Source organism: Arvicola amphibius, chromosome 2, assembly GCF_903992535.2.
Source record: "Arvicola amphibius chromosome 2, mArvAmp1.2, whole genome shotgun sequence".
NCBI lineage: Eukaryota > Metazoa > Chordata > Mammalia > Rodentia > Cricetidae > Arvicola > Arvicola amphibius.
The window spans coordinates 99405499-99430057 of NC_052048.2; the positions used below are offsets into that span (position 1 = coordinate 99405499).

At 45.5% G+C, this 24559-nt stretch overlaps 1 protein-coding gene across 1 annotated transcript in view; it reads left to right on the top strand.

Annotated features, from left to right (window-relative positions):
* The first annotated feature begins 12276 nt into the window (after positions 1–12276).
* The window catches only part of Ywhaq (tyrosine 3-monooxygenase/tryptophan 5-monooxygenase activation protein theta), a 29108-nt gene continuing 16825 nt past the window's right edge, over positions 12277–24559 (top strand). Inside the window, exons 1-2 of the mRNA XM_038320762.1 lie at positions 12277–12410; positions 12811–13145. Coding sequence (XP_038176690.1) covers positions 12852–13145 — 294 coding nt within the window. The 5' untranslated portion in view covers positions 12277–12410; positions 12811–12851. The remainder of the gene's footprint in view (positions 12411–12810; positions 13146–24559) is intronic.

The window sequence follows — 24559 nt, forward strand, 5'->3', positions numbered from 1 at the left end:
TGGCAGAAGCCATAAGGTTCATCTGGGCAAGGACTTCAGGGCGGTTCTGGTCATAGCTTAGCCGAACTCCATCTTCAGTACTCATTATTCCATTGACTTGTTCCATCACACTCCCTAGCTGTCAAAGAATTAACAGTGTTACTCTTATGCCAAGGGGAGTATGGATTTGTTACTTACAATAGGAGAGGCATGTTTTTGCTTCTCAGTGCTGATGATCACACCCAGAGCTTTGTACACACTAGGAAACAGCTTTATCACTGAGATACCCATCCTTTGGGATTCAGTAATTAATGTAGATTAAGTTGGCTCTCTGTTCAGAAAGGGTGAAGGGAACATCTTGGTTAGGGTTTCTATTGTGATGAAACGTCATGACCACAGCAACGAGGGAAGGAAAGGGTCTATTGGGCTTATATTTCCACACCATAGACTATCACTGAAGGAAGCAGGAGCCTGAAGGCAGAAGCTGATACAGAAGCCATGGAAGGATGCTGCTTACTGGCTTGCTCCCCATGGATTGCTCAGCCTGCTTTCTAATAGAATCCAGGGGACCAGGGATGGCCCCCACCTACAACGGGCTGGGCCCTCCTTCATCAATCACTAAGAAAATGCCCCATAGGCTTACATACAGCAAGATCTTCTGGCGGCATTTTCTTAGTTGAGGCTCCCTCCTCCCAGATGACTTTAGCTTGTATCAAATTGACATAAATCTAGCTAGGACAAATCATGTATTTTCTGAGCACTTATTAGGTAAAAATCCAGCTAAGGAATTTAAAAACCTTCTCTTATTTATTTGTTTGTTTGTTTTTTTTATGGATGTCTGAGGACCCCTGTGTGATGACTCCATCAGGGAACAACCAGATCTCTGAGAGTGGCTGTCAGGTCCCCTGACTCTACCTCATCACTGCCACCTCTACTTATTTGCTTCCGTTTGAAGCAATACTTCAAAATCAGCCTCCAGACCTCAGCTCTTGACTTGTATGAGCAGCAGCTACAACTTCCTGTGTTGAAGACCCAAGCCTGCCTGCTTTACCCTTGTAAGCTGAGTTCTTGTTACACTGGCTCCCCGCCCTGCCCCGCCCCCTACTGTCTGTGTGTGTGTGTGTGTGTGTGTGTGTGTGTGTGTGTGTGTGTGTAAACTGCTCTCACTTGGGTTCATGTTTTGAATCCGTTGGCTCAAGAAGGGACAAGCTGCTGCCTTCCTCCCTTTGTTTCAGGAAGTTTGCGCAACAACCCCAGCAGCGGCTGGGCTGCTGCTGATCCCATCGGAGCACATCCCAGCCCTTCACCCGCTGCAGACTCCTTCAGAGGGAAGCTCTTTTCCTCGTCTGGTGGCTGATGAGGAGCAGAGAGAAAGGCTGGCAATGGTTTACTCATTAATATCGATTGCATCAATCGCCTGACCCCAGGCAACGAGCAAGCAGCTCTTGCTGTACTAACTGCCAAGCAGGGTGGGCACGTCTCCTTTCTCCCAGAGGCAGCTTTTGATGGGTCAAGCCTCAGGATATCATATTTTGGTATATAAGACCCTTAGTACTCTTGTCTGGATTTACTCTGACTTAAAGAAACCGGGAAGAGAAATTGTTCAGCTAAATTAGGGATTTTATTTACAATAAAAAAAATTAGGAATTTTATGTACAATTAAAAAAAAGCCTCTTCCCAGCCAGGCAGTGGCAGGTACCTTTAATCCCAGCACTTGGGAGGCAGAGGCAGGCAGATCTCTGTAAAGTTTGAGGCCAGTCTGCTCCACAGAGCAAGTTCCAAGACAGGATCCCAGGTTACATAGAGAAACCTTGTCTTGAAAAACAACAACAACAAAAAATCCTCATCCCCTCTGCAAAAGGCCTCTTCTTGGGGAAGCTGTAGTTGCCAGACCTTCTTGGGCAGTTGGGAGTTTGGTTTTGACTGGGAGAAGGAGGGTGGGAGAGTTTGCCTGGCTCTTCCACCGCGTACCCATCCCACCCCCACACCGTTAAAGTCACGGGTGTCTCCAGCTGTGGCTGGACCTGGGCCAAATTCTGAAGCCATCCTGAGCAGTAGCTCACCCTGTCCTCTAGGCTCCTCCTTCCTGTCTTTGTTAATTCATCCCTTCCACCATCCCCTTCTTGGCACCCAGTGTATCCACCCAGTGCCCAGCTAGGCACTGCGGCTATGTAGGCAAATTACGTAGGCAGAGCCCTTGCCTTAAGGTACCTTCAACCTGTGGGTGAGCAGACCAGAGCTGACCCAAAGTGACTTCTTGCTCAGGAAACACAGGACAGGCTGAGCTCTGATACCTGGAGGGTGGTGGGGGAGAAGGGGTAAAGAAGGGTCACTCAGAGGAGTGTCATCTCCCATGGAAATGAGAGATGAGCAAGTAGCCAGATGAAAATGTCCCGGGGGCGGGGGAGAGCAGGACCAAAGCCTAGAACAGGAGGAGGGGAAGCCAAGAGCTAAGATAGGAAAGGAACTCAGGGGAAGACATTGCCAATATCATTCAGCAAACCTTCAGAACAACTTGAGGAGGCAAGGAATCTCCACTATCACCGTCTTCACTCTACAAAGAAGGAAACTGAGGCACCCCGTGGCCAGGCACCCTGCCAAACAAACGAACGATGGAGCCCCGCTTTGAACCCAGGCCATCCAGCTCCTGGGTCTACCCAACACGCAGCTGAATCACGGTGACAGACTTAGAGTGGCAAAGGAGTAGGAAGGCCTGAGGCCTGTAACAGGGTGGGCCTGCTGAGGGAACGCGGTGAGAGAGTAGCCAGTCTCCCCTACACCATGTGTGCTTACTAGAGTCTCCATGAGCTTGGTGACTAAGCTGTTGCGGCAGAACAACAAAGTCAGAAGATACCCCACCGCCTCTGGCTAGGAGGTGCTCTCCTGAGTGATTCACATCCCCACATTTTGTCCAAGCCACTGTAGAGGTTAACGTTAGCTGAGCTTGACAAGAAGGTCTGAGCTTTCGGCATGTCTGTAGGGGAGTTTCTAGATTATGTTAGGTGAGAAGAATGTTCTAACTGCAGGTAGCACTCTAGCAAGGGCTGAGGCCCTGGGCTTAACGAGAGGTCCAGCAGAGAAAGCGCCACTCATCCCTCTCTGAGCTTCGTGACTATGGATTTGATGTGACCAGCGTCCTTCCCACCAAATCACGTCCTCCATGACTTTCCTGCCACAATAGTCTGTATCCTTGAGCTGTTGGGTTTTATGAAGCATTTTGTGAGGTATTTTGCCACAGCAATGAAAGCAACTCATACAGCTACCTTCTTGGGTTTGGCCTTATGTCAATCTAGCACAAAAGGCCTCCCCAGGGGTCGCTCTGCTAGGTGGGAAGGGTAGAGCTGTGGACTCTTGTTTCTATGGCTCTCGCGGCTTCCGGTAGCGGTTCCTTTTGCTCCGCAGCCTCCTGATTCCTGCAATCTCTCCCACCGCTCCAGCCCACACTCTCCTCTCCCTTCTCTCAACTCCCATGGCACTTATTGTAAGGCGCACACAATCGAGTCCTGTGTGCATTGTTCTCTGTTTTGCGTTCACTCATCTGTGCTGCTCTCCCGAATTGTCTGGGGATGAGTCATAATTTGGGTGACTGTTAAAGGTTTAGTGCTTTATGTACAAAAACTTTAAAACCCCGGTACCCTGGACACTGCAGAGAATATCTCTAACTGCTCGCTCTGCCTGTCCACACTCTCTCCCTGCACACTTCATCATTAGCTGGAAAACGGAGGAACCAAGGATGCTTTGCTCCTAGCCGGGCGAAAAGATGCCAAATCTGCCAAGAGCAGGAAAAAAGAGGGAGTGGGGGGTGCAACATGAAGTTTGAAGTTGGAGACAACAAACGTCTGTATACCTTGGTGGGTTTCAAACAAGGGCAAGGTGGGGAAATCAAGACAGTCTCTGACTCCCATCCAACCCTTAGCCGTGGCAGAAGAATTAAAATGACCTGGCCTAGAGCTCTATTAGAAGTCTAAGAAAGTATGCAGTAGAGCTGCAACTATATATATAGCCCGGTGATAGAGTGCTTGCCTAGCTTGCAAGAAGCCCTGGGACTGGTTAATACATAAACTAGGCTTGTGGGGCACTCAGAGGGAAGGAAGGAAGAGGATGCCAAGTTCAGGGTTGCATAGTGAGTTTAAAGCCAGCGTGGGCTACAGGAGGCCCATGCCTTTAAAAAATATGTATGCTTGTAGTATGTATGTATGTATGTATGAATATCCACAGGGATATTAATAAGAGCACTGGTTACTCTTTCAGAGAACCCAGGTTAGATTCCCAGCACCCACCTGGTGGCTCACAATCTACTGTAACTTCAGCTCCAGGAGATTCAGTGCTCTCTTCTGACCTCTGAAGGTACCACATGTACATGGTGCACATACACATGTCAAAGCAAAATGCTCTTACCCATAAAATAAATAATAATTTAAAATTTAAATATACATACATAATGTAGAACATGCCTGATTGAGAACCTGATGAACTTTTTTTTTGTATTTGTGATTATTAAGATTCACTGCTGTGCAGGTTCTAAGACGTGGCCATGTGCTCCTGATGTCTTAGGTTTTTCTCACTTTGTAAGTTTGTTCTATTTTATCAAGTGATTGCTTTGATAGAAGTGTCTGGATCCCAGGGTAGCCCTTGAAACCTGAGTTCCCTTCAGAATCACCTGCTGGCAAAACAGAGTTGATGCTGACATCTTATGATTGGCTACTTCTGGGTGGTTGTGGCCTAGGAAACCCCATGAGTGGGCCTGATGCTAAAAGTCCTGCCCCAGGAGGCAATGTAAACAATGTATTTGCCTTCTCCTAAGGTACCAATGACAAACTGAGTATGATTTCACCGAAGTGTGGGAAATCAAAGAGGTTCTGGGCTTACTTACAGAGGGTAGATGAGAGGTTACTTACAGGAGTGTGGGTACAAGGATGGTTTTGGAAAAACCCAAAGTTGCATAGATGGAGCCACACAAACCTAGTCTTCCCTGCCCTATATACTCTAGCCCCTCCCAGAGGCACATGCAATTAGGGCAGACTTGCCTACCACAGGGGCTATAGAATGGCTGGATACTCATCTGAGGGTCCTGTGACCTTCTCTGACCCTCCTTCTTTTAGTGGATGTCAGTCATCAACTAGCCTAGCTGGAATAATCTTTTGCAAGTGGACACAAATGAACTCTCAAAGATGGCGGTTGTTTGGGCTCAGTGGATAATCCAGTTACGGCACGGCCTCAGAGAACTGCCAAAAATGGGGTGCCTCCTCTGTCCTTGACTAAGTTCCAGGGCCTACCCCTTACTCTCTTCTAAGCTCCTGTGGGCACAGTTACAAAGACTCCAATATCTAAGACAGCATCTGGCAGGTGGCAGACCCTTAACATTTTTCCTGAGGGCTGGAGAGATGGCTCAGCAGGTAAGAGCACCAGCTGCTCTAATTCCCAGCACCCCCATGACAGCTCACAACTGTTTGTAACCGCAGTTCCAGGAGATATGGCATCCTCGCACAGACAAAACACCAATGCACATACAATAAAGAATTTTTTGAATGAATCAATGAGAAACTGAGTTAGGGCTTGAAAGCCTGCTAGGGTGTTTGTTAATGCCTCATCTCTGTGGCATTCCCTGAGGGATCCAGGATCTTTGGTGTGGCTTCAAGGATCTTGGCAAGCTCCTCAGAGTGAGCACAATCCTATTTTTACGGAATATCTGGGCACAGCTCTGCTCTCTGCTTCTCTGTGCAGTCTTCCCGTGCCTTCAAACGTAGGTGGGCACACAGTGAGTTCCTGATACTAACCATCGATAAGATCAGCCATACTTTGTCTTGATGGCCTGAAATCACTTCCCAAACAAACCTTCACTGAATGGCTTTTGTGGGCAAGAAAAGTCACCAGGGATAAGAGAGTGAGATCTAATTTTTTCCCACTCAAAGAGCACAGTCTGAAGGTAGGAACTGGGGAGAGAAATACAGAAACCATCAAAGAGAATAAGCAAGGGATCAGAGGGTGCCCTGCTTGCTCTAGATACATTGGGAGTGAAACAGAGCTCCCATATGAAAACAGAGACAGTTGCACTCATCAGTAGATATATACTTAGCCACCCACCAGCCTCAAATAACTAAGCATTGTTCTCAAGACAGCTGTGGCTTATCCTCCACTGCAAGCGTACTGAGTCCTGGCTGTTCTAGAAAAAAGTCAGGCAGGCCTGTTTCTGTATCCTAACTCTAAGGCCTACCAATTGGGTAGGTGATTTAAAGGATCGGTGCCTCTGTGGAACCAACTAGGCTGTGGGGTGTTTGTTCAGAGGACACTGGAGAGATGAGATGGGAAAACAAAACAAAACCCTGGGCTTCAGAAAGCGTGTGGTCTGGTAAGGGAGTGGTGACAGAGGCACCTTGTGGGTAAACGTTTAAAACTATGGATTGTTGATATCGTTGGCTGAGTGGGAAAAGTTATTGGATGTGCTAGTAGGGGCTTTCCAATGAAATTATATAGAATATATGTGCTATGGTTTAAGTAAAAATGCTGCAGGTTCCCGAGTGGCTGCAGTGGGCAGCAGGCCATGAGACCATGCAGCAGATCCCCAAAGTGATGGCAGGCAGCAGGCAGCAGGTCCAGAGAGCAGCCAGTCCCAGGCAGAAATGGTGCAGTTCCTCAAGTGGCTGCAGTGGGCCGTGAGGGACAGCGAGTCCCAGGCAGGGAGCTGTGTAGTGGGTAAGAGACCTCAACAGGGCAGCCAGTCCCACAAGGAGAGACAGACAGATGGGCACACCACAAGACCATGCTGCAAGTCTCCAAAGGCAGCTAGTCCAGGGCAGTGTGGGTGAGAGATGGAGACAGATAGGCATGCCATGCAGAGTGAGGTTGGATATTTATTTAGTGGGTTATGGAAGGAAAGGGGAGAAGGGGAAAGAGGAGAGGGGGGAGAGAGAGTGAGAGTGAGAGAAAGAGACAGAAACAGGGGTGGGGATGAGAGGAGCCACAGCAGCAGTTACCTCTCTGGGAGAGAGACAGAAAAGGAAAGGACTCAGACTGGAAGCTGAAGATCAGCTTGCCTCTGCAGAAGAGGGGAAGGAGTGGGCGTGGCTTGTCTCTTAAAGGGACAGGACATATCATTACATTCCCATCTCTTTTTTTATAATAAAAGGTGGGAGGTTAGGCACCACAGGCTAAAGGAATTGGGATGGCAGATTCTCAAGACTGCTTCCTGTTTATTTGTGGGTGTTGTCTTGGGGGGGGGGGAACCTGAGTAGACTGGATGTTGGTCACATCTTGACATATCTAGTCTCTTTGGTTTAAGTAAAATTGCTGCAGGTCCCCAAGTAACGGCAGGCAGCAGGCATTGGGTCCCAAGACCACAGCAGGCCACAAAGGCAGCTGGGTCCCAGGCAGGAAACTGCATAGCCAGTGAGAGGCCAAGACAGATAGGCACACCATGCAGAATGAAGTTGGATATTTATTTAGTGGGTTATGGAAGGGAAGGAGAGAAGAGGAAAGAGCAGAGAGAAAGAGAGAGAAACAGAGAGGGAGGGAGGGAAGAAGGGATAGACAAAAGCTGCCTCAAAGAGAGGAAAGAGAGAAAAGAGAGAGAGAGAGAGAGAGAGAGAGAGAGAGAGAGAGAGAGAGAGAGAGAGAGAGAAGTGACACTGGCTGGAAGCTGAAGATCAACTTGCCTTGGTAGACAGGGGAGAGAGTAGGCGTGGTTTGTCTCTTAAAGGGAGAGGACATATCATTACAATATGTACTAGTTACTTCTCTCAGCTGTGGAGAAATACATGGCCAAAGGAACTTTGGAAGGGTTTATTTTAGCTCTCCATTGGAGGGTATGGTGGCAAGAGCTTCAGGCAGCTGGCCAAATTACATCTGTAGTCCGGAAAAGAGAGACGGAAATGCAAATGTTCAGCTTGGTTTCTCTACACAGACCAGGACCTTAGCCTGTGAAAGGTGCCCCCATATTTAGGATAGGCCTTCCTGCCTCAGGTAACCTAGTCTTGATAACTCCTTACAGACGGGGCCCGGATACTTGTCTCTTTCACGGCTATAGATCTTGTCAAGTCAACAAATCAGTATTAGCTATCACAATATAAAAATAGGAGAGATCGGCGGATTATAAGTCACTGATTTATTATGCAGGGTGGACCAACAAGCTGAGCCACAGAGGGCTGGTGCTCCACTTCCAGTTCAAAGGTCTCAAAGGGCCTCTGTGGTAGATGACACCAGAATAAATCCAGGCTGCTGAAGGACTCACTCTTGTTGAAAGGAGGCCTGGGTTTTGCCCTGTCCAGGCTTTCAGCTGGGAGGGTGACACCCACCTACAAGGTCCACAAATTAAAATATCAATCTCAGCACCTAGAAGGCAGAGGCAGGTGGATCTCTGTGAGTTCCAGGCCAACCTGGTATACAGAGTGAGTTCCAGGACACCCAGGGCTAAACAGAGAAACCCTGTCTAGAAAAGCAAAACAAAACAAAATAAGTAAAATAAAAAATATAAAATGTCAGTCTCATTAACATCTTTATGGAAACACCCAGATTATTTTTGACACTAATGGTGACCATCCTGCAGTCCTTACCTGTGCTAATTAACACAATGATTCAAGAGATAAACTTTCATTAATATTTCACAAGTTACCAAGGTTCCTTGAGGAGGGAGGACACCCTTCCTGGCCTCAAGCAGAGGGAAAAAGGAAACAACAAACCTAAAATTTAGCTGGGCTGTGACAGCCAAGGCCTTTAATCCCAGCACTTGAGAGGCAGAGGCAGGTAGATCTCTATGATTTCAAGACCAGCCTGGTCTACAAGAGCTAGTTCCGGACAGCCTCCAAAGCTACAGAGAAACTCTTGTCTTGAAAAACCTAAATAAATGAATAAAAAAAACCCTAAGATTTACTGGACACTTACAAGATAGCCCATATTTTCTTATGGGGAGAGTTCACTTAATTCTTAGAGTTATGAACTGCTTTTACAGTTTATAGGTATAGGAACTGAGGTCCAAAGAGCACCAAGATGCCCAAGATCAAATCATAAATATAATGGCTGAGTTTAAGGATTATCTGACTGCAAGATGAATGTGTGCTATTCTCTTTCAGCAACTTCTTAGCTGGCAATTCAGGAAAAATAAGGTAACTGCTCAGTCTTTCTCTGCTGTCTGTTCCCTAAAATCCTTCCCAACATGTTGGTGTGATACTGAATACATGGATGCTACTCCAAGAGGACAGGGAAACTGTAAAGGTAAAAGTAAAATGCTGAGGATTCCCTAAGTGGCTCTCCAACGACGTGGCAACAGGCAGCGGGTTGCGGGCTGAGAGCAGCCAGTCCCAGGCAGGGAAGGCACAGTTCCCCAAGTGGCTGCAGTGGGCCATAAGGGGCAGCGAGTCCCAAGCAGGGAACTGCGTGGTAGGTGAGAGACCTCCATGGGGCAGCCAGTCCTACGAGGAAAGACGGATGGGTACCCCATTGAGACCAGGCTGCAGGTCTCTAAAGGCAGCTGGTTCCGGGCAGGGAGCCATGTGGTCGGGGTGAGAGACAGAGACATGGATAGGCATGCCATGCAAAGTTAGGTTGGATATTTATTTAGTGGGTTATGGAAGGGAAGGGGAGAAGGGAGAAGAGCAGAGAGAGAGGCAGAGAGGGGGTAGGGAGGGAGATGAAAACAGAAACAGAGGAAGGGGAGAAGTAGAGAGAGGGAGACAGAAGCTGCTTCTTCAAGAGGGAGATGGAAAAGGACTCAGGCTGGAAGATGAAGATCAGCTTGCCTCAGTGGACAGGGGAGGGAGTGGGCATGGCTTACCTCTTAAAGGGACAGAGTAGACCATTACAGAAACAAATCAGAACCTTCTTTGAGTTCAGTCCCTACCAGAGCCTGAGAGGACCAGGTAAAGCAGCCACAGCAAAACTTCAGGGATGTACTTTGATACCTACACTGCATAGGTGCTTTGCTGCTGAATAGCTGGGTGACCAGGCTGTGCCTCATTTCCTTTTTCTTCGGCTTGGAGATGGTGATTACAACTGTATTTGCTGGTCAGGTGGTGGTTGTGCAAGCCTTTAATCCTAGCACGTGTGGAGGCAGAGACAGGGCAGATCTCTGAGAGTTTGAGGCCAGCCTGGTCTACAGAGCGAGTTCCAGGACAGGCTCCAAATCTACGGAGAAACCCTGTCTCGAAAACTCTAAAAAAAAAAAAAAAAAAAAAAAAAACCCAAAACAGGACAAACAAACAAACAAAAACTGTATTTGCTTTCTAGTGGCATTAAGTATATTAAACAAATAAATCCTTGCAGGACTTAAATTGTGTGAGACACTCATTACTACTCAATAAATGCCTGTTTTTCTGTGTCCTGGGACTTCAAGTGTTTCTTTTGGACACAGAGGCGGAATTCTCTGGACTCTCATATCTTACAATTTCATGATGTGTCGTCGGTGTTTCTGATTTCATATCATCTTAACTATATGAGCTTGTACATGAGATTTTTAGGGGGTAGGGTACAGAGAAAAGCAAAAACTTGCCCAATGCCGCCTGGAGAGATGTCAGAGCATCCTGGCTGATAAAGAATGCCGTCCACCTGCCCTTCTGGATAGTGCAACCTTTTGACAATTCCCCTTCAAATATCTCTATCCTCCCAACACACACACACACACACACAGAGAGAGAGAGAGAGAGAGAGAGAGAGAGAGAGAGAGAGAGAGAGAGAGAGAGAGAGAGGAGGCCTCCTATGCTCAGGGCTTGCTGCTCTAATTTAGGGAATCTTGAAATTCACTGCCTTAAAAGCAGGCGTTTTATCTGACCTTCCACATGGAAATTCTTTCCTCTGGAATTTCTATGTGTCCAGCTCCACCCAACCCACAGGACCATAAACGCTTGCGTGTCGGCAGCCTGGCCTCAGGGATTCCAGAAATAACGTCAGGCCCTAGCTAGAGCACTGGAGCATAGTAAGGCATTTCTGTACCGAGACAGAGTCGCTTTCCAACCAGGCCTCTCCCTGACAAAGCACAAAGCAACCTTTACTCGTTGGCTGGGGAGGGGCAGCTGGGAGGGAATACAAATTTCTGGAAAGTTTGTCCTTTTCCGTCCTACCTACCATACTGGAGTCTCCAGATCTGCTGGCTTCCTCTTAGCATTTGAATTCACTTTGCTTGCAGTGGCTGTCACTTAAGTTCTTTGAACCCTTGGGGAACAACGGGAATTGGAATCTCAGCCTCCTGAGCCCAGGTGGCAATTTCCTTTTGAAGTCAGGCAGGACAGCCACCTCACTTGGAGTTGGGGCGTGTTTGTGATTGAAGGCAGGAGAGAAAAGAGCGATTTAAAAAGAAATGTTAGTCGTGATCCTGAATACATAGCATCCGGGGCAAATGTTCTCATTTCAGAAGGGTGTATATCGTGCGGAAAAAATCGGAAGTCAACACAAGGGAAGAATTTTGGCTTTATAAGAATCTTCGGGAAAAAAAAGCATGGAAAAAACCCCACCACACCCAAAAATCGAAACCTTGTACACTTGCTTGTGCGCGTGTGTGTGTGTGTGTGTGTGTGTGTGTGTATTTAGACAGTAACCTGGAGAAGTAGGAAAGGAATTTTTTTTTTTTTAAATGCTTCGAGAAGCAGGTAGTCACAGCTGTGTTTCTCCAAATCGTGCTTAATGTCATTTTCCATTTTTTTAAAAAAGCGTAACTGACTCAGCCACGCGGACCTGCCCTTATCTCCTACATCTACCTTTCCACAAGGGAATTCCAGGCTTTAGGGTGCCTGCGAGAAAAACTCGTATTAAGTCACTTTCTCTGGGAACCAAATCTTTTCTAATGGGGATGGGGTTATCTCTAATTTGGAGTCGGAATAGGAAAGTCATAAAGGCTGCATGTTAGCGTCTGGGGTTCCAAACCTTTGTCAAGAATAGGAAGGTGGAATAAAGAAAGGCGCTTGTGCAACCAAACGGCCAATTATGTCACCCTGCGAAGTCCAGCCGCAAGCCGCCGTAGCCAGCGAGCTGCAACGCCCCATCTGCAGTGGTCGCTGCAGCAGGACACGCGCCTGCGGCCGCGGAGGTCGAGCGCACCTCCGGGTCCCGTGCCGCACCCAGGAGTGCCGGGCTGGCGGGGAGGATGAGGGGAGTTGGTAAAGGCATCGCCATGGCAACAGTGACGTCCATTCACCCTGGATCTAATTGGAGGAAACCCCGTGGCCGAAGCCGCAGCCTGCGGGCCAACCGAACCTACCCGAGCCGACCCACCCTCCGAGCCTCTGCTTCGCTTCCCGCCCCGCCCCTCCCTGCGCCCCCTTCCGCGCGCTCGCTTATGGTTGGCCAGCCAAGGGACTGGAGGCGGGACTCTCCGGAGAAGTGCGGAACGCTATTGGCCGGCGGCGCGCTCGTCGGCTCCGCGCTAGGCTGAGACGGGAGGGTCCTCGGCTAAAGCCCAAAGCAGATCAAAGTGGTGGGACTCGCGTCGCGGCCGCGGAGACTAGAAGGTGAGTACGGGCGCCGCCGAGGGGCCGCCGCCGCCGCCGCCGCAAGGGATCGGGGCCGGGGGTGGCGGGGCACGGTCCTCGGGGCTGCTAAGCCACCGCGCGCCCGAGGGACAGGCCGGGGCGGGAAGGTGCGGCGCCAACGGCCGCTTCCATCTTGGGCCAGGCGGGGCCCGCGCTCCGGCCTCAGGGAGGCGCGGCGGGCGGGCCGGAGGGCGCGCGCGGAAGGCGGCGGCCCCGCGGGAGGCCCGAGGACTCGGCCTCGTGCGCCGAGACAAAGCGGGCGTCCGGCCGCATTGTCTGACGTGCTCTCCCCCCTCGCTCCTTTTTTTTTTTTTTTTTTTTTTTTTTTTGTCCTCTCCGGCGCCGCCCCGCTCCGCCCCGCCCCTGGCGGCTCTCTCAGGAGGACTCCGGATCCGGCTCGGCTCTCGCCCTCGCTTTGCCATGGAGAAGACCGAGCTGATCCAGAAGGCCAAGCTGGCCGAGCAGGCCGAGCGCTACGACGACATGGCCACCTGCATGAAAGCCGTGACGGAGCAGGGCGCCGAGCTGTCCAACGAGGAGCGCAACCTGCTGTCGGTGGCCTACAAGAACGTGGTCGGGGGCCGCCGGTCCGCCTGGAGGGTCATTTCGAGCATCGAGCAGAAGACCGACACCTCCGACAAGAAGTTGCAGCTGATCAAGGACTATCGGGAGAAAGTGGAGTCGGAGCTGAGGTCCATCTGCACCACGGTCCTGGTGAGTCGTGGGTCGGCGGCGGCCGCGGGGTGGGCGGTGGGGGGAGAGTAGGGCGGCGGGAGCCGAGACCCTTTTGTGTGGGGTTCTTGATGGCGAGCGGCCGGTGGTGGGGTGGCGAGTTGGTGGGATGAACCCCTGGGCTGCCTTCATCCCTTGTCTCCGAGCTTCCCCAAGGGTGTGCAGATCTCCCAAGCTCTGGGTTACAGAAACTTGGGAACATCCGTATAGGACTTGCACAAAACTGAAAGAGATCTATTTAACCTTGTGCCAGGAGACAGGTCACTTTGGGGGCTTCACATCATAGAGGGAAGGCACGGGGACTTTTAACATAGAGATGCTAGTATATTCCCCCCCATTAAGGAATGGGAAACTAAATATAGCCTCATCTTTTCAGGTGAGAATATGTTGAGATGTTCCCTGCTAAAGGTGTGTGTGTGTGTGTGTGTGTGTGTGTGTGTGTGTGTAGGCGGAAGTTCACTAAATGAAAAGGCTACAGACAAATCTAAAGAATACAATGTCCTGGTCAGTTTCATTATTTAGTAGCGTTTTTCCCTCTTTGTTGCCTCACTTAGCCCGGGTGTGTAGAGATGAAATCATTTCTGATGTGATTGGCAAGGAAAACCTTACAGGTTTTGAACTATCCGGTCCTTAGATGTTGTTCGAGGGAGCAGTGGTTTTCAAAGCTTGGTCATTGCACAGATCTTTAATCAGTAAAGTAAGTTTCTCACATGTAAGTAGTAGTGTATCATGGGGTGTCAGCTAGCTTAATGCTGCGGAGCTATTTCTGTGAGTCGTGTGCTCATTCACATGCAGTAATGAGCCAGTGCAGTAGCTGTCGGGTGTGCTCTCCATGCCACCTTTAGAAGAGGGGCCCGACTCGCTCCATCAATACTGTATTCAGGTGCCTTTGAAAGGCAGGCTTGCAAGGTTGGTGATTTTTCTTAAGAGAAGAAAAAAACTACCCTTTACTCCCAGCCTTTTCTTTATCACATCAAACCCCTGGAACCTAGAACTTCTATTTCCGAGAGATTATCTGAATGAAATCATGATAGATAGGTGCAGATGGTAGGGGCAGTTCATGGTACAGTGTGGAAAGCCCTGCTGCTTTATGAAGACAAGCCAGGTTTTGTTGTATTAACATGTAAGTGCTGTTCACATAGAGGGAGGGCCAACTCCCGGGCTGAGTCTTTTTTTTTTTTTTTTTAATTCAAGAGACCTGCCAACTTGGATAATAATGGCAGACATTAGTAGCATATATTGATGACTGTTGTTACCTACCACTTTGTGGTTTATTTACCCATACAGTTCAGAATCGCCCGTTTTTTGTATGTTCTCTAGCAGTTTAATTCTGAACCAAGGGAAAATGTATTCTATCTTACAGCTCTTACAATTCTATTTTAAGATTGTGCGTGTGTGTGTGTGTGTGTGTGTGTGTGTGTGTTCTGCCTACGTGTATGCATGCGTACCACCTATGAGGATGCTTTGTCCGGCGGCCTGAGGGAAATGGCCAGGGGTCTTACCCTCTGAAACTGGAGTTAGTTCTTAGCCACTGCTTGTATGCCAGGAACTTGACGGAGGTCATCTTGAAGAACAGCAAGTGCTCTTAGTCACTGAACCATTTCTCCAGCCCCAGAAACCTTAGGTTTTTAAGGTAGCATGAATGTGGAGTTTTCCTGTTTTTGGCGGTGTGGTTTGAGAGAGTGTTCAGACACTTACCATAGCCCTCTCATGCGTATCCTTTTAGGAAGAGAGAATTCTTGAAATTAGGACAGCACTTCTTCTTGCACGAGACAGAGGAAGGTTAGACTAATCTGAGACAGCAATGTACAAATTAAAATTAATATAGTGTCTTTAGCTGAATTTTGCCTTGTTGACCAACTTTGGAAAGAGGATCCTGGGGAAACATGTCTTCATGTTGGCAAATATACTGGAGAGCTTGCTGCACAGTGAAAGGTTAAGAAATAATGCAGGGAAGAACAAAGCTGAGAACCATTGATTTTATTTATTTATTTGCCCTGCAGTAATTTATAATTTTGGGAAATATAGATCATATAAGTCAATTTCTATAAGGTGCTTATGAACAAAATGTAGTGTAGTTAGAAGGAAACAGACTCAGAGAGAGACAGTAGATTTGAGGGTGAATGGACAGTGTTGGAAGCGGGCTGTCATTCTTCCAGGACAATGGGGCATGGGGCATACAGGAGGCTTTCTGTGTGACTAGAGGTTCATCTGTTGGTAGGAACCATGGTTGGTAAAGGGCAGGTCAAAGGGAGAACCTAGATGGAAGTTTTGGGTTTTTTTTTTTTTTTTTTAATGGTACTGGGGATTGAACTCATGGCCTTGCAAATGTTAAGCAAGTGCTCTGCCACCATGAACTGTGTCTCCAGCCACTGTAGATGTTTGTAATGGTGTTTTATAGTACAATAAATATTATAATCTGAACACAGAAAGTGATAAACTAGTCAACAAGAATCTGATGAAGGACAGATTCATAATTATAGTCATGGGTCTAAACGTTTTTCTTTGTACTTAGTAATTTAGTAAGGAGTCAGTGAAAAGGAGGAAGAGGGAAACCTAGTTTCTGAACATGAACACAGTGTGTTCTGAGGGGAGGGACTAGGAAGGAGAAATTGATACAGAGGGGAAAACTTGAGATTCATTTGGTTTAAGAATCAGCTTGAGTTTTGATCCAAAATAGCATTGACTCCCTTTCCGAATAGATTGGGGGTGGATAATTTTGACTGTTTATCCAGAATGTAGATGAACAGCCTTTGGTAGTCATTGTTCTCAAGGTTCCTAAACTGTGACATCATTCCATGTAAAAAGATTAAAGTCCAAATAAATACTGTGAAGAGAAGCAGACCAAAATGGTTCAAACCAGACTCCTAATGGCTGTTTTAAAGTCAAAGGTTTTGCCAGGTCACTTGTCAGTGTAATCCATGCAGAGAGAGATGGTTGGTCTAAATTTTTAAAGTGTCTTTAAGTTCTAATAATTGGGGCTTATCCATAGTTGATTCTTGCCCTTCCACTTCTGCTTTAACTCCCACCTCTGGTGGTTTGAATGAGAATGGCCCCCACAGTCTCATGTGTTTGATCGTTTGGTCCCCAGTTGGTGAAACTGCTTGGAAAGGATTAGGTGTGCCTCTGGGACTGTCAGTTCCAGTCAGCTCTTTCTATCTAGTACTTGTGGATCAAGATGTAAGCACTCAGCCACTATTCCAGCATCATGCCTGCCTGCTGTGTGCGCTTTCCACCATGATGGCTTACTCTAACCCTCAGAAACTGTTAGCCTCAAATAAACACTTTCTTTTATAAGTTGTCTTGGTCATGGTGTCTTATTACAGTAAAGTAACTAAAGACAACCGCTAAAATAAATTTCAGATTTGTAACACATGTCATCAAAGATGAATAAAATGGTGGAAATCTAGTGACTAGTGTAATGTCTTTGAAGAAGTGGTCCAACAGTCATTAATGACCTGAATGCTGGTAGAGTGAAGTGTAAGTGAGAAGTCGAGCAGTGGTTAAATGGGTTAAATAAGACTTTTGGAGCAGTTCAGAACTTGATATGAAGTAGGCGTAGACCAAAGAAATCAGATGGTTTCATAAAGTGTCCCCTCTGAGACTAGGAACAAAATTTATCATTTACAAGCCTTCAACTAAGAGACAGCTGCTTGAGGTGTATGCAGGTTAGTCTTTGTCTTTAGAGCTGTAGTACCCTCTCTTCTAGTCTTTGAGTAGACCAGTTGCAGCATGATGCAGGGACGGTTTGAAGACCTACTGTCAGTACTCTGATCTTTTTAAAAATATGAGTCAGCTAGGCTGGTAGGTAGAAGGAGCAGAGATCAGAATCAACCTCTATATTTTGAGTTTGAGGCCTGCCTGACTTTTGTGACACCCTGTTTCAAAAAGGAATAAAAACAACAAAAACAAGAGCCAGAGGCAAGTACAGGGATAATGTGCCTGTAATCTGAGCCATTTGGGAGGCTGGAGCAGGTTTGAGAGTGAAGCCATCTTGGGGAGCAGCAAGAGCCAGTCTTAAAAAAAAAAAAAGAAAGAATCATGTGGTGGCACACACTTTTAGTCCCAGCCCTAGGAGGCAGCGTGTCTACAGAGCAAGTTCCAGGACAGCCAGGATCACATGGAGAAATCCTGTTCTTTTTTTTAAAAAAAAAAAAGAAGAAGAAGAAGAGAAACGGAGGGAGGGAGGGGGAAAGAAAGAAAGAAAGAAAGAAAGGAAGGAAGAAAGAAAGAGAGAAAGAGAATCACGTACATTGAGTGGGGAAGTGAATACACTTAGTCCTAGTATTCAGGAGGCAGAGGCAGGAGGGTCTCAATCAAAAGCTGTGTAACTAAACCTCTACTTTTTCAAATGAGGGCAAAAAAAATCTCATAAAATAAAAATATAGACAGTGGAAAACTGATCTTGTAGTAGCTATAAACCTTATTTCAGTTATAATCTTAAATTTAGTTATGTTCTGAATTAATTTGATTCTTAATGCAATTTTCTGTGTCTAATAGGAAAAGTATGGGCTCTGGAATGGAAGGTGGCAATCCCCCCCCCCCCCTTGATACAGTTTCTCTGTGTAGCTCTGGCTGTTCTGGAACTTACTGTATAGACCAAACTGACCTCAGATTCAGAGATCTGCCTCCTGAGTGCTGGGATTAAAGGTGTGCACAACCGTTGCCCAGTTTGGAATTGGCAGTTTTTAAATCACTGTTCCTTGGTTGCCTTGTTTGGTGAGCACTGACCTAGCAATGCTTCTTATCTGTAAGTTGGGGATGGTTTCCTCCGTTAAGAGGTTTGTGGGTAAAATATCTGCATTAGTGGACCTTTGGGGTAGGGGTACAAGGGGGAGATAGTGTAGCTGAGGTTGTTCTTGAGCTGTTGATGGTCCTGCCACTACCTCTCAAATGTATGCTGTACTTTCCAGAAATTCTTTTTTTATATTTTCTGATGTTGTCCAATTTAAGTATGTTGTGTGTGTGTGTGTGTGTGTGTGTGTGTGTGTGTGTCTCCTAAATACTGAGGATTTGACCTAGGGTCTCTTGAACTAGGCAAGCACTCTCACTCTTCACTGCTAACAGTTTGTATATGCACTCTGTGAGTTAAGCTGCTAGTGAATACTTGAAAGTTGAAAACTGAAGCATAGGAAATTAGCAACTTGGTCAAGATCACAAAGTGAGTAAAGGGTAGACCAAAAACTTGAACCCAAGCTGTGTGCCTCCACATGAAATCAAGCAGTAGTACCTAAATACATGGGAGCTGTTTGTAGACCAGTATGACCCTTCTGTGTTGGGAAATGTGGGCATTTTACTGAACTTTGAAGGGAGAAGACCGACCTTTAGACAAAATGACTTAAACGTATATTACCGACGGCTTCTTATTTAATATACAGGATATGACAAAATTTTAGTCTTGACTTTTGGTATTTTGTTCTTGAGTAATGTAAGTTACTAATGTCGAGAGTTTTGTAGGTTTTTGTTTTTACTGAAGAATGACTGGTGAGGACTAGGTGTATCACTGTATGTGCTTGCTTAGCATGTACAGGGAGGGCCCTGGGTTCTGTTGCAGCAATGGAAAAGAAAGTAAAATGGAATGGAATGTTGTTAGTGTAAATGAGATTAGTATTTCTCAACCAGGGTGTTTATCCTCTCCGTGCCCATATTTCTACATGTGGGGATTTTTGGCAACATCTGGAGACATTTTTTGGTTGTCAAAACTTGGAAGTGAGAGAAATAAAGAGCGTGCCACCCTCGTAGCCCTCATCCCTGTGTGTGTGCATGCATGTGTGTGCTATATTATAGATAGAGGATAATTACAATAAAATACACAACTGCTGGCAATTACTATAAGAAACTTAGTTATCAGATCCTTTCAAAGCCATTTTGATTGAAGTCCTGCGATCTGCTTTTTAATAAGCTTGTCACAGAGGCAGAAGCTCTTCACCTCAGTCTCAGTGTGAAGATAGTGAGAAGTGTGCGTGCTGCAGGGTCTCCATCACCTTTGTGAAAACTGTTGCTCACAGAGCATGCGGTTCATGGTCGTTTAAACCCTGTGTGTCTTTAGATGTTCCATAATTTACTAATGTTCCATTTAATGTTTAGGTTTTAAACAGTTTTTCTCTATTATAAACAACATGGAGAAGAACATGTCTTTTGTGTGCTTTATGCTATGATTTGCTTATAGTGTCCTAGAAATGAAACTTGTAAATCATCCCTTTGGGCAGACATGAGTTTACATTGTCAGCAAAGACTGAGAATGGTCATTTCCTCTTAGCACAGAGAAGTGTTTTGCTTTATTAGTTAATGAAATCACTTTATTCTAATTAGCTAAAAAATAAAAACACACAGCTAGTTTAAGGAAGCCACTCATACTTGCCTAGTCCCAAATTCTCTACATCTCAGTAAACTTGTATATACAGTCAGAATGGCCACTCTGAAGCGGTGGAGCTTTATCAGTCGGTGGAGAGCGCCAGAGTGCCACAGACTGGGGGAAAGGTGCTGGTAGAGAGCAGAGGAGTATAGTCACTACGTTCTGATAATAAAGAGTTTTAGAATGCAATTAAGAAACAGATGGCTGAGACAATCTGATGGAGAACCTGCATTATGCATCTTGTACCACTTTCAGGTTAATGGTAATACCTACTTTTTAAAGTATAATCATGTATTGGGGCAAGGTTTCTTTCTTTCTTTCTTTTTCTTTTTTCCCCAGACAGGGTTTCTCTGTATAGGTCTGGCTGTCCTAGAACACATTATGTAGATCATGCTGGCCTCAAACTCAGATCCACCTGCCTCTGCCTTCTGAGTGCTGGGGTTAAAGGTATGTGCCACCACAGCCTGGCTAGGGTATGTGGAATATTCCTTTACACTTTGTGAACATATGTCACTATGATTGGTTTTATTAGGAAGCTAATTGGCCAATACCTGGACAGGATAAGGTTAGACAGGAGAACCAGACGAAGGACACTGGTAAGAAAGTGGGCTGAGTGAGAGGAGTCCCCAGCCAGACAAGGAGAGGAAAAAGGAGGTGCAAGATGAAAGTTAAGGCCACATGGCAGAATGTAGATTAATATAAATGGGTTATTTTAAGTAGTAAGAGTTAGCTCGTAACAAGCCTAAACTATTGGCCGAGCATTTATAATTAATAAATAGTCTCTGGTTATTTGGGAATCAACTAGTGGAACAGAGCTGGATTGTGGTTCTAACAAAAAAAAAAAAAAAACTCCACCTATAGGGTTAAGTCTTTTAAAGTAAAGTTTTCACTGGTTAGCCCTTTATAATATATGACAACTAATATGCTTGTCATATCCGGCCCCTTCATTTAATTAATAAAATGGATTGAGAATGTTCATCAACTTGCTGTTTTATTTCTTAATGAACCTGAATAGTGTGGCATCAGTGCTACATGGTAGTGAGAGAGCTTTTATAGCCAGGTGGTGGTAGCGCACACCTTTAATCCCAACACTCGGGAGTGGGAGGCAGGCGGATGTCTGAAGTTTGAGACCAGCTTGGTCTACAAAGGGAGTTCCAGGTCAGGCCCCAAAGCTACAGAGAAACCCTGTCTCAAAAAAACAGAAAAGAGAGAGAACTTTTATATTTGAGAGAGGGTTTTCATATAGCTAAGCTGGCCTCAAACTTGTGTAGCTGAGAATGACCTTGAACTTCTGCACCCACCTTCCAAGTGTTGGGGTTACAGGCACAGGCATGTACCAGCAGAAGATGTGGGGATGAACCTAGGACTTAATGCATTTGAGGCAAGCACTCTACTAACTGAGCATCCCTATCCCAAAACTAGCCCATGTGCTGTTCTTCACTAGGCATATGGGCACAATTTCTTTTTGTTTGTTCTTTGTTAATTGATGCTTGCCAGTCAAGCGCTCTACCACTGAGTACATTCTGGACTACTACTCCCCTTTTGAAAAAATGCTACATTTGGGAGTCAGGGGAGTAATATGAATCTTACCTTTTTTAAAGGAGTGACCTTCAGTTTATAATCCTTTGGCCTTCAACTCTGGACTGCTAGAATTGAAGACATGCAGTCATACCCATTTTTATATGGTGCTGGGAATCAAACCCGGGGTTTTATGTATACTAGAGGGTCATCCTACCTCAGCCTCCTACTCACACCTTTTTTTATTGTAGAATAATAGAAAACATTTAGGAGAATAAAATCAAGAATTCTATTCTAAAAGCTAATGTCCGTTTTCATTGCATTATTTCAGTGATACTCTTTTGGGGGCACGGGGGTAGGGACTTTGAGATAGGGTTTCTCTGTGTAATAGCCCTGGCTGTCCTGGAACTAGCTCTTGTAGACCAGGCTGGCCTCAAACTCACAGAGATTCCCCCGTCTCTGCCTCTTGAGTGCTGGAATTAAAGGTGTATGCCTCCACTGCCTGGCACTCAGTATACTCTTTAATGCAGCTCACTCTAAGTGTGATTTACCATTTTGTCTTTTTAAGAAAAATATTGTATATATAAACACTTTCAAAAAATAATTTAACCAACCTATAGACTAGAATAAAAATGGCAGTGGATGAAATAAGTTTTCTTCTCTTTACATCTTGTAAATTATACTTCCTTAACACCTTCGTGATGTTCATAAAGTCAATGGCACAAACTTATAAAAATATTTAAAAAAATCAGGGTGGTGGTGGCGGCGCATGCCTTTGGTTCCAGAATTCGGGAGACAGAGGTGGGCAGATCTCTGAGTTCGAGACCAGTCTGGTATACAGAGTGAGTCCTAGGACAGCCAGGGCTATGACAGATCGAAAAACAAAAGAAAGTTTATATGTATGAGAGAGAGCATGCACAAATTTATTCTAAGAGTAGAAAACTGCAAACAGTTCATTCAGAAAAATGGATAATAAACAGCAGCATATTAGTCATGGAATACTTCTTGCAATAAAAAGTAGACTATTTGAAAAATTGCCAAATGAAAATTTTCATGAAAAGAAATATAGCATATAATTCTACCTAAATTCTAAAACAAGCAGAGCTGTTGGGAAATGAGAGTAGTGATGTTAGAGACCGGGATAAACACGGAAAGGCAGGAAGGAACTTCTGTAGGGTGACACTAGTGTTCAGTGTGGGTTGTGCGTCTTATAGTTTACTAGTTCTCAGCAGCTAATGTGCCTTTTCATTGGGTGCCCTGAGATAGAGCCGATAGATATGGCTTTAAGGAGTACATGTACTACACAGATAATGGATAGCCATAGATAACATTTATAACGTAGTGCAGATTATACCTCACAGTGCTTTAATTCATCTTAGACATAACAGAAGACAAGCTAAATGAAAGGACTTGGTGTCCTTACTAGTACAAGTCCTTTCCTGTCTGCAGTAGTCTTCTAGAGTGTAGCAGAACTTGGACTTGACCTATAGTTACTAATCTAACCAAGCGATTTTGACTTATTTGTTATTGAACTTCCTTTGTATTAGGTATCAGAGTATCCATCCACTTTGATTATTTAGGACTAAACTAAGATCTTCCCCTGCCTCCTTTAGGAAAACTTTTAGCTTACCACCATGTATCCTTTCCCTTGAAATTCTGCAGCTGGAAAGGAAAGGGAAAGTATAGGCGCTGGTGTGTGTGTATTTTCCATTACAAACCAGAAATGTTGGCCTTACAATAACTTTTAGTTGACAAATACAGAGGATATTATTCCTGTATATCTTTGAAATCTTGAGACAGTGTAACATTTTACATGGTGCTAGGTCCTCAGCTGTCAGCATGAGAGTACAACAGAAGTCAGACAGGAATTGTTTTCTGATAGTATCTAGAATTGGAGCGGTTGCTTTGAAGAGACAAGAGCATACTGCAGTTTGCACATCTTTGCTTCATTGCCTCCTTGTCAGAGACCACACCCTGTCATGCATCTTCAACACTGCTGTAGTCATACCACTTGTCACTGAAGCAGACACTGGGTGAACCTTTTTGCACTTGAGCATCTTGGGTGTGGGTGGGTGTGTGGAGGGGAGTACACTATGTTCATAGAAAAGTAGTCCTAAAAGATTCCTCTATGAGGCATCTCTGTGCCAAAGCAGATCCTGATACTAATCTTAGTCTAACTTTGCTTATGTTAGTGGTGGCTGGAGATTTTATGGACCAGGAAAAAAGATTTAGAGATTTGAAATTGAGATCTTTGGGGAAAGGACATTTTTTCCTGTTTTTATATGCTGTTGCTCCCCCCCACCTTTGTCTGTTGGTCTTTTGGATTTTAGCTCTTTTGATCATAAAAAGGAGCCAGTTGACTGCATGGGCTGCTCTGGTTTATTGTTATTTTCACTGTAGCTGTGGTAGTGCATGCTTTGTTGGACCTGAGTAGTATGCTAAGTCTTTGACATTGTGACAGCGGCTCTCATTCATTCACGGCACTCATTAAAGGAACCATTCTAGCTGCTGTTAGGTGTTAGTATTAGAATTCAATCCCAGAAGTTTAGGTGTTCTGCCTATACAAACTGATATCAATCCCCTTGTCCCCAGAGAGGCATTAACGAATGTTTTAGACCTTTTTGAATTTTAATAAACACATTTTCAGGTATTGATCCAGGCTTTGCTAGAGGGGTGAATTACACGAGTTCACACTAATGGAAAGTGGTGTGATAAGCCTGGATGCCAAGGAGGTCGGGTAGGTAGTTAGTAGAAATAAGTATTATAATTATAGATATATGTCTGGAAATATATTTATTTCTATTTATGACATATTGAATCTTGTAGAAACTTGTGTCAGGGTACTCAACCCGTGTGATCATGCACTACAGAGGATACACTGAAGGTTGGGGTGGGGAGTGTTTTCCAGTAGATGAAATTGGAGGACTCCTTTTAATGCAGCATGTGATGTTGCCTTTAGCCTTAGAAGCGCAGGCATATCTAGGAGGAGACATCTTTCAAGCATAGATCGCTGGTCAGGTGCTCATGACTAAGGAAGTTGTTCTACTCATTTACATGAGTAGCAGCCAGAAATGCTGTTGCTGGCTGACATGGCCAGTGTATTCTCAGTGAGGAGGCAGATAACTTGCTGGATCCAGTTATAATGAGGAAGTTGTTTAGTAACTGGCATTAGAACAAAGGGGACCGGGTGGCTTCTACGGTGTTTTTAAGGCCATCATCTTCAAAGCTAGGACAGATTTGTTTTGTACAGTGATTATGCTTCACACTGGGCCATTGGAGCATCTTCCTTTAGTTTCTGTCCCTTTCCTCTCTCCATGATTCCCACTGTTCTGAAAGACTCATCTATATTGTTAATCTGTTTAATTTATTTGGTTAGTTGTATTTAAGTCTTAGATTCTTTTTGTAATTGTTATTTGTTTGTTTGTTTTTTTTTTTTGAGACAGGGTTTCTCTGTATATCCCTGACTGTCCTGGAACTAACTCTGTAGACCAGGCTGGCCTTGGACTCAAACATCCTCCTGCCT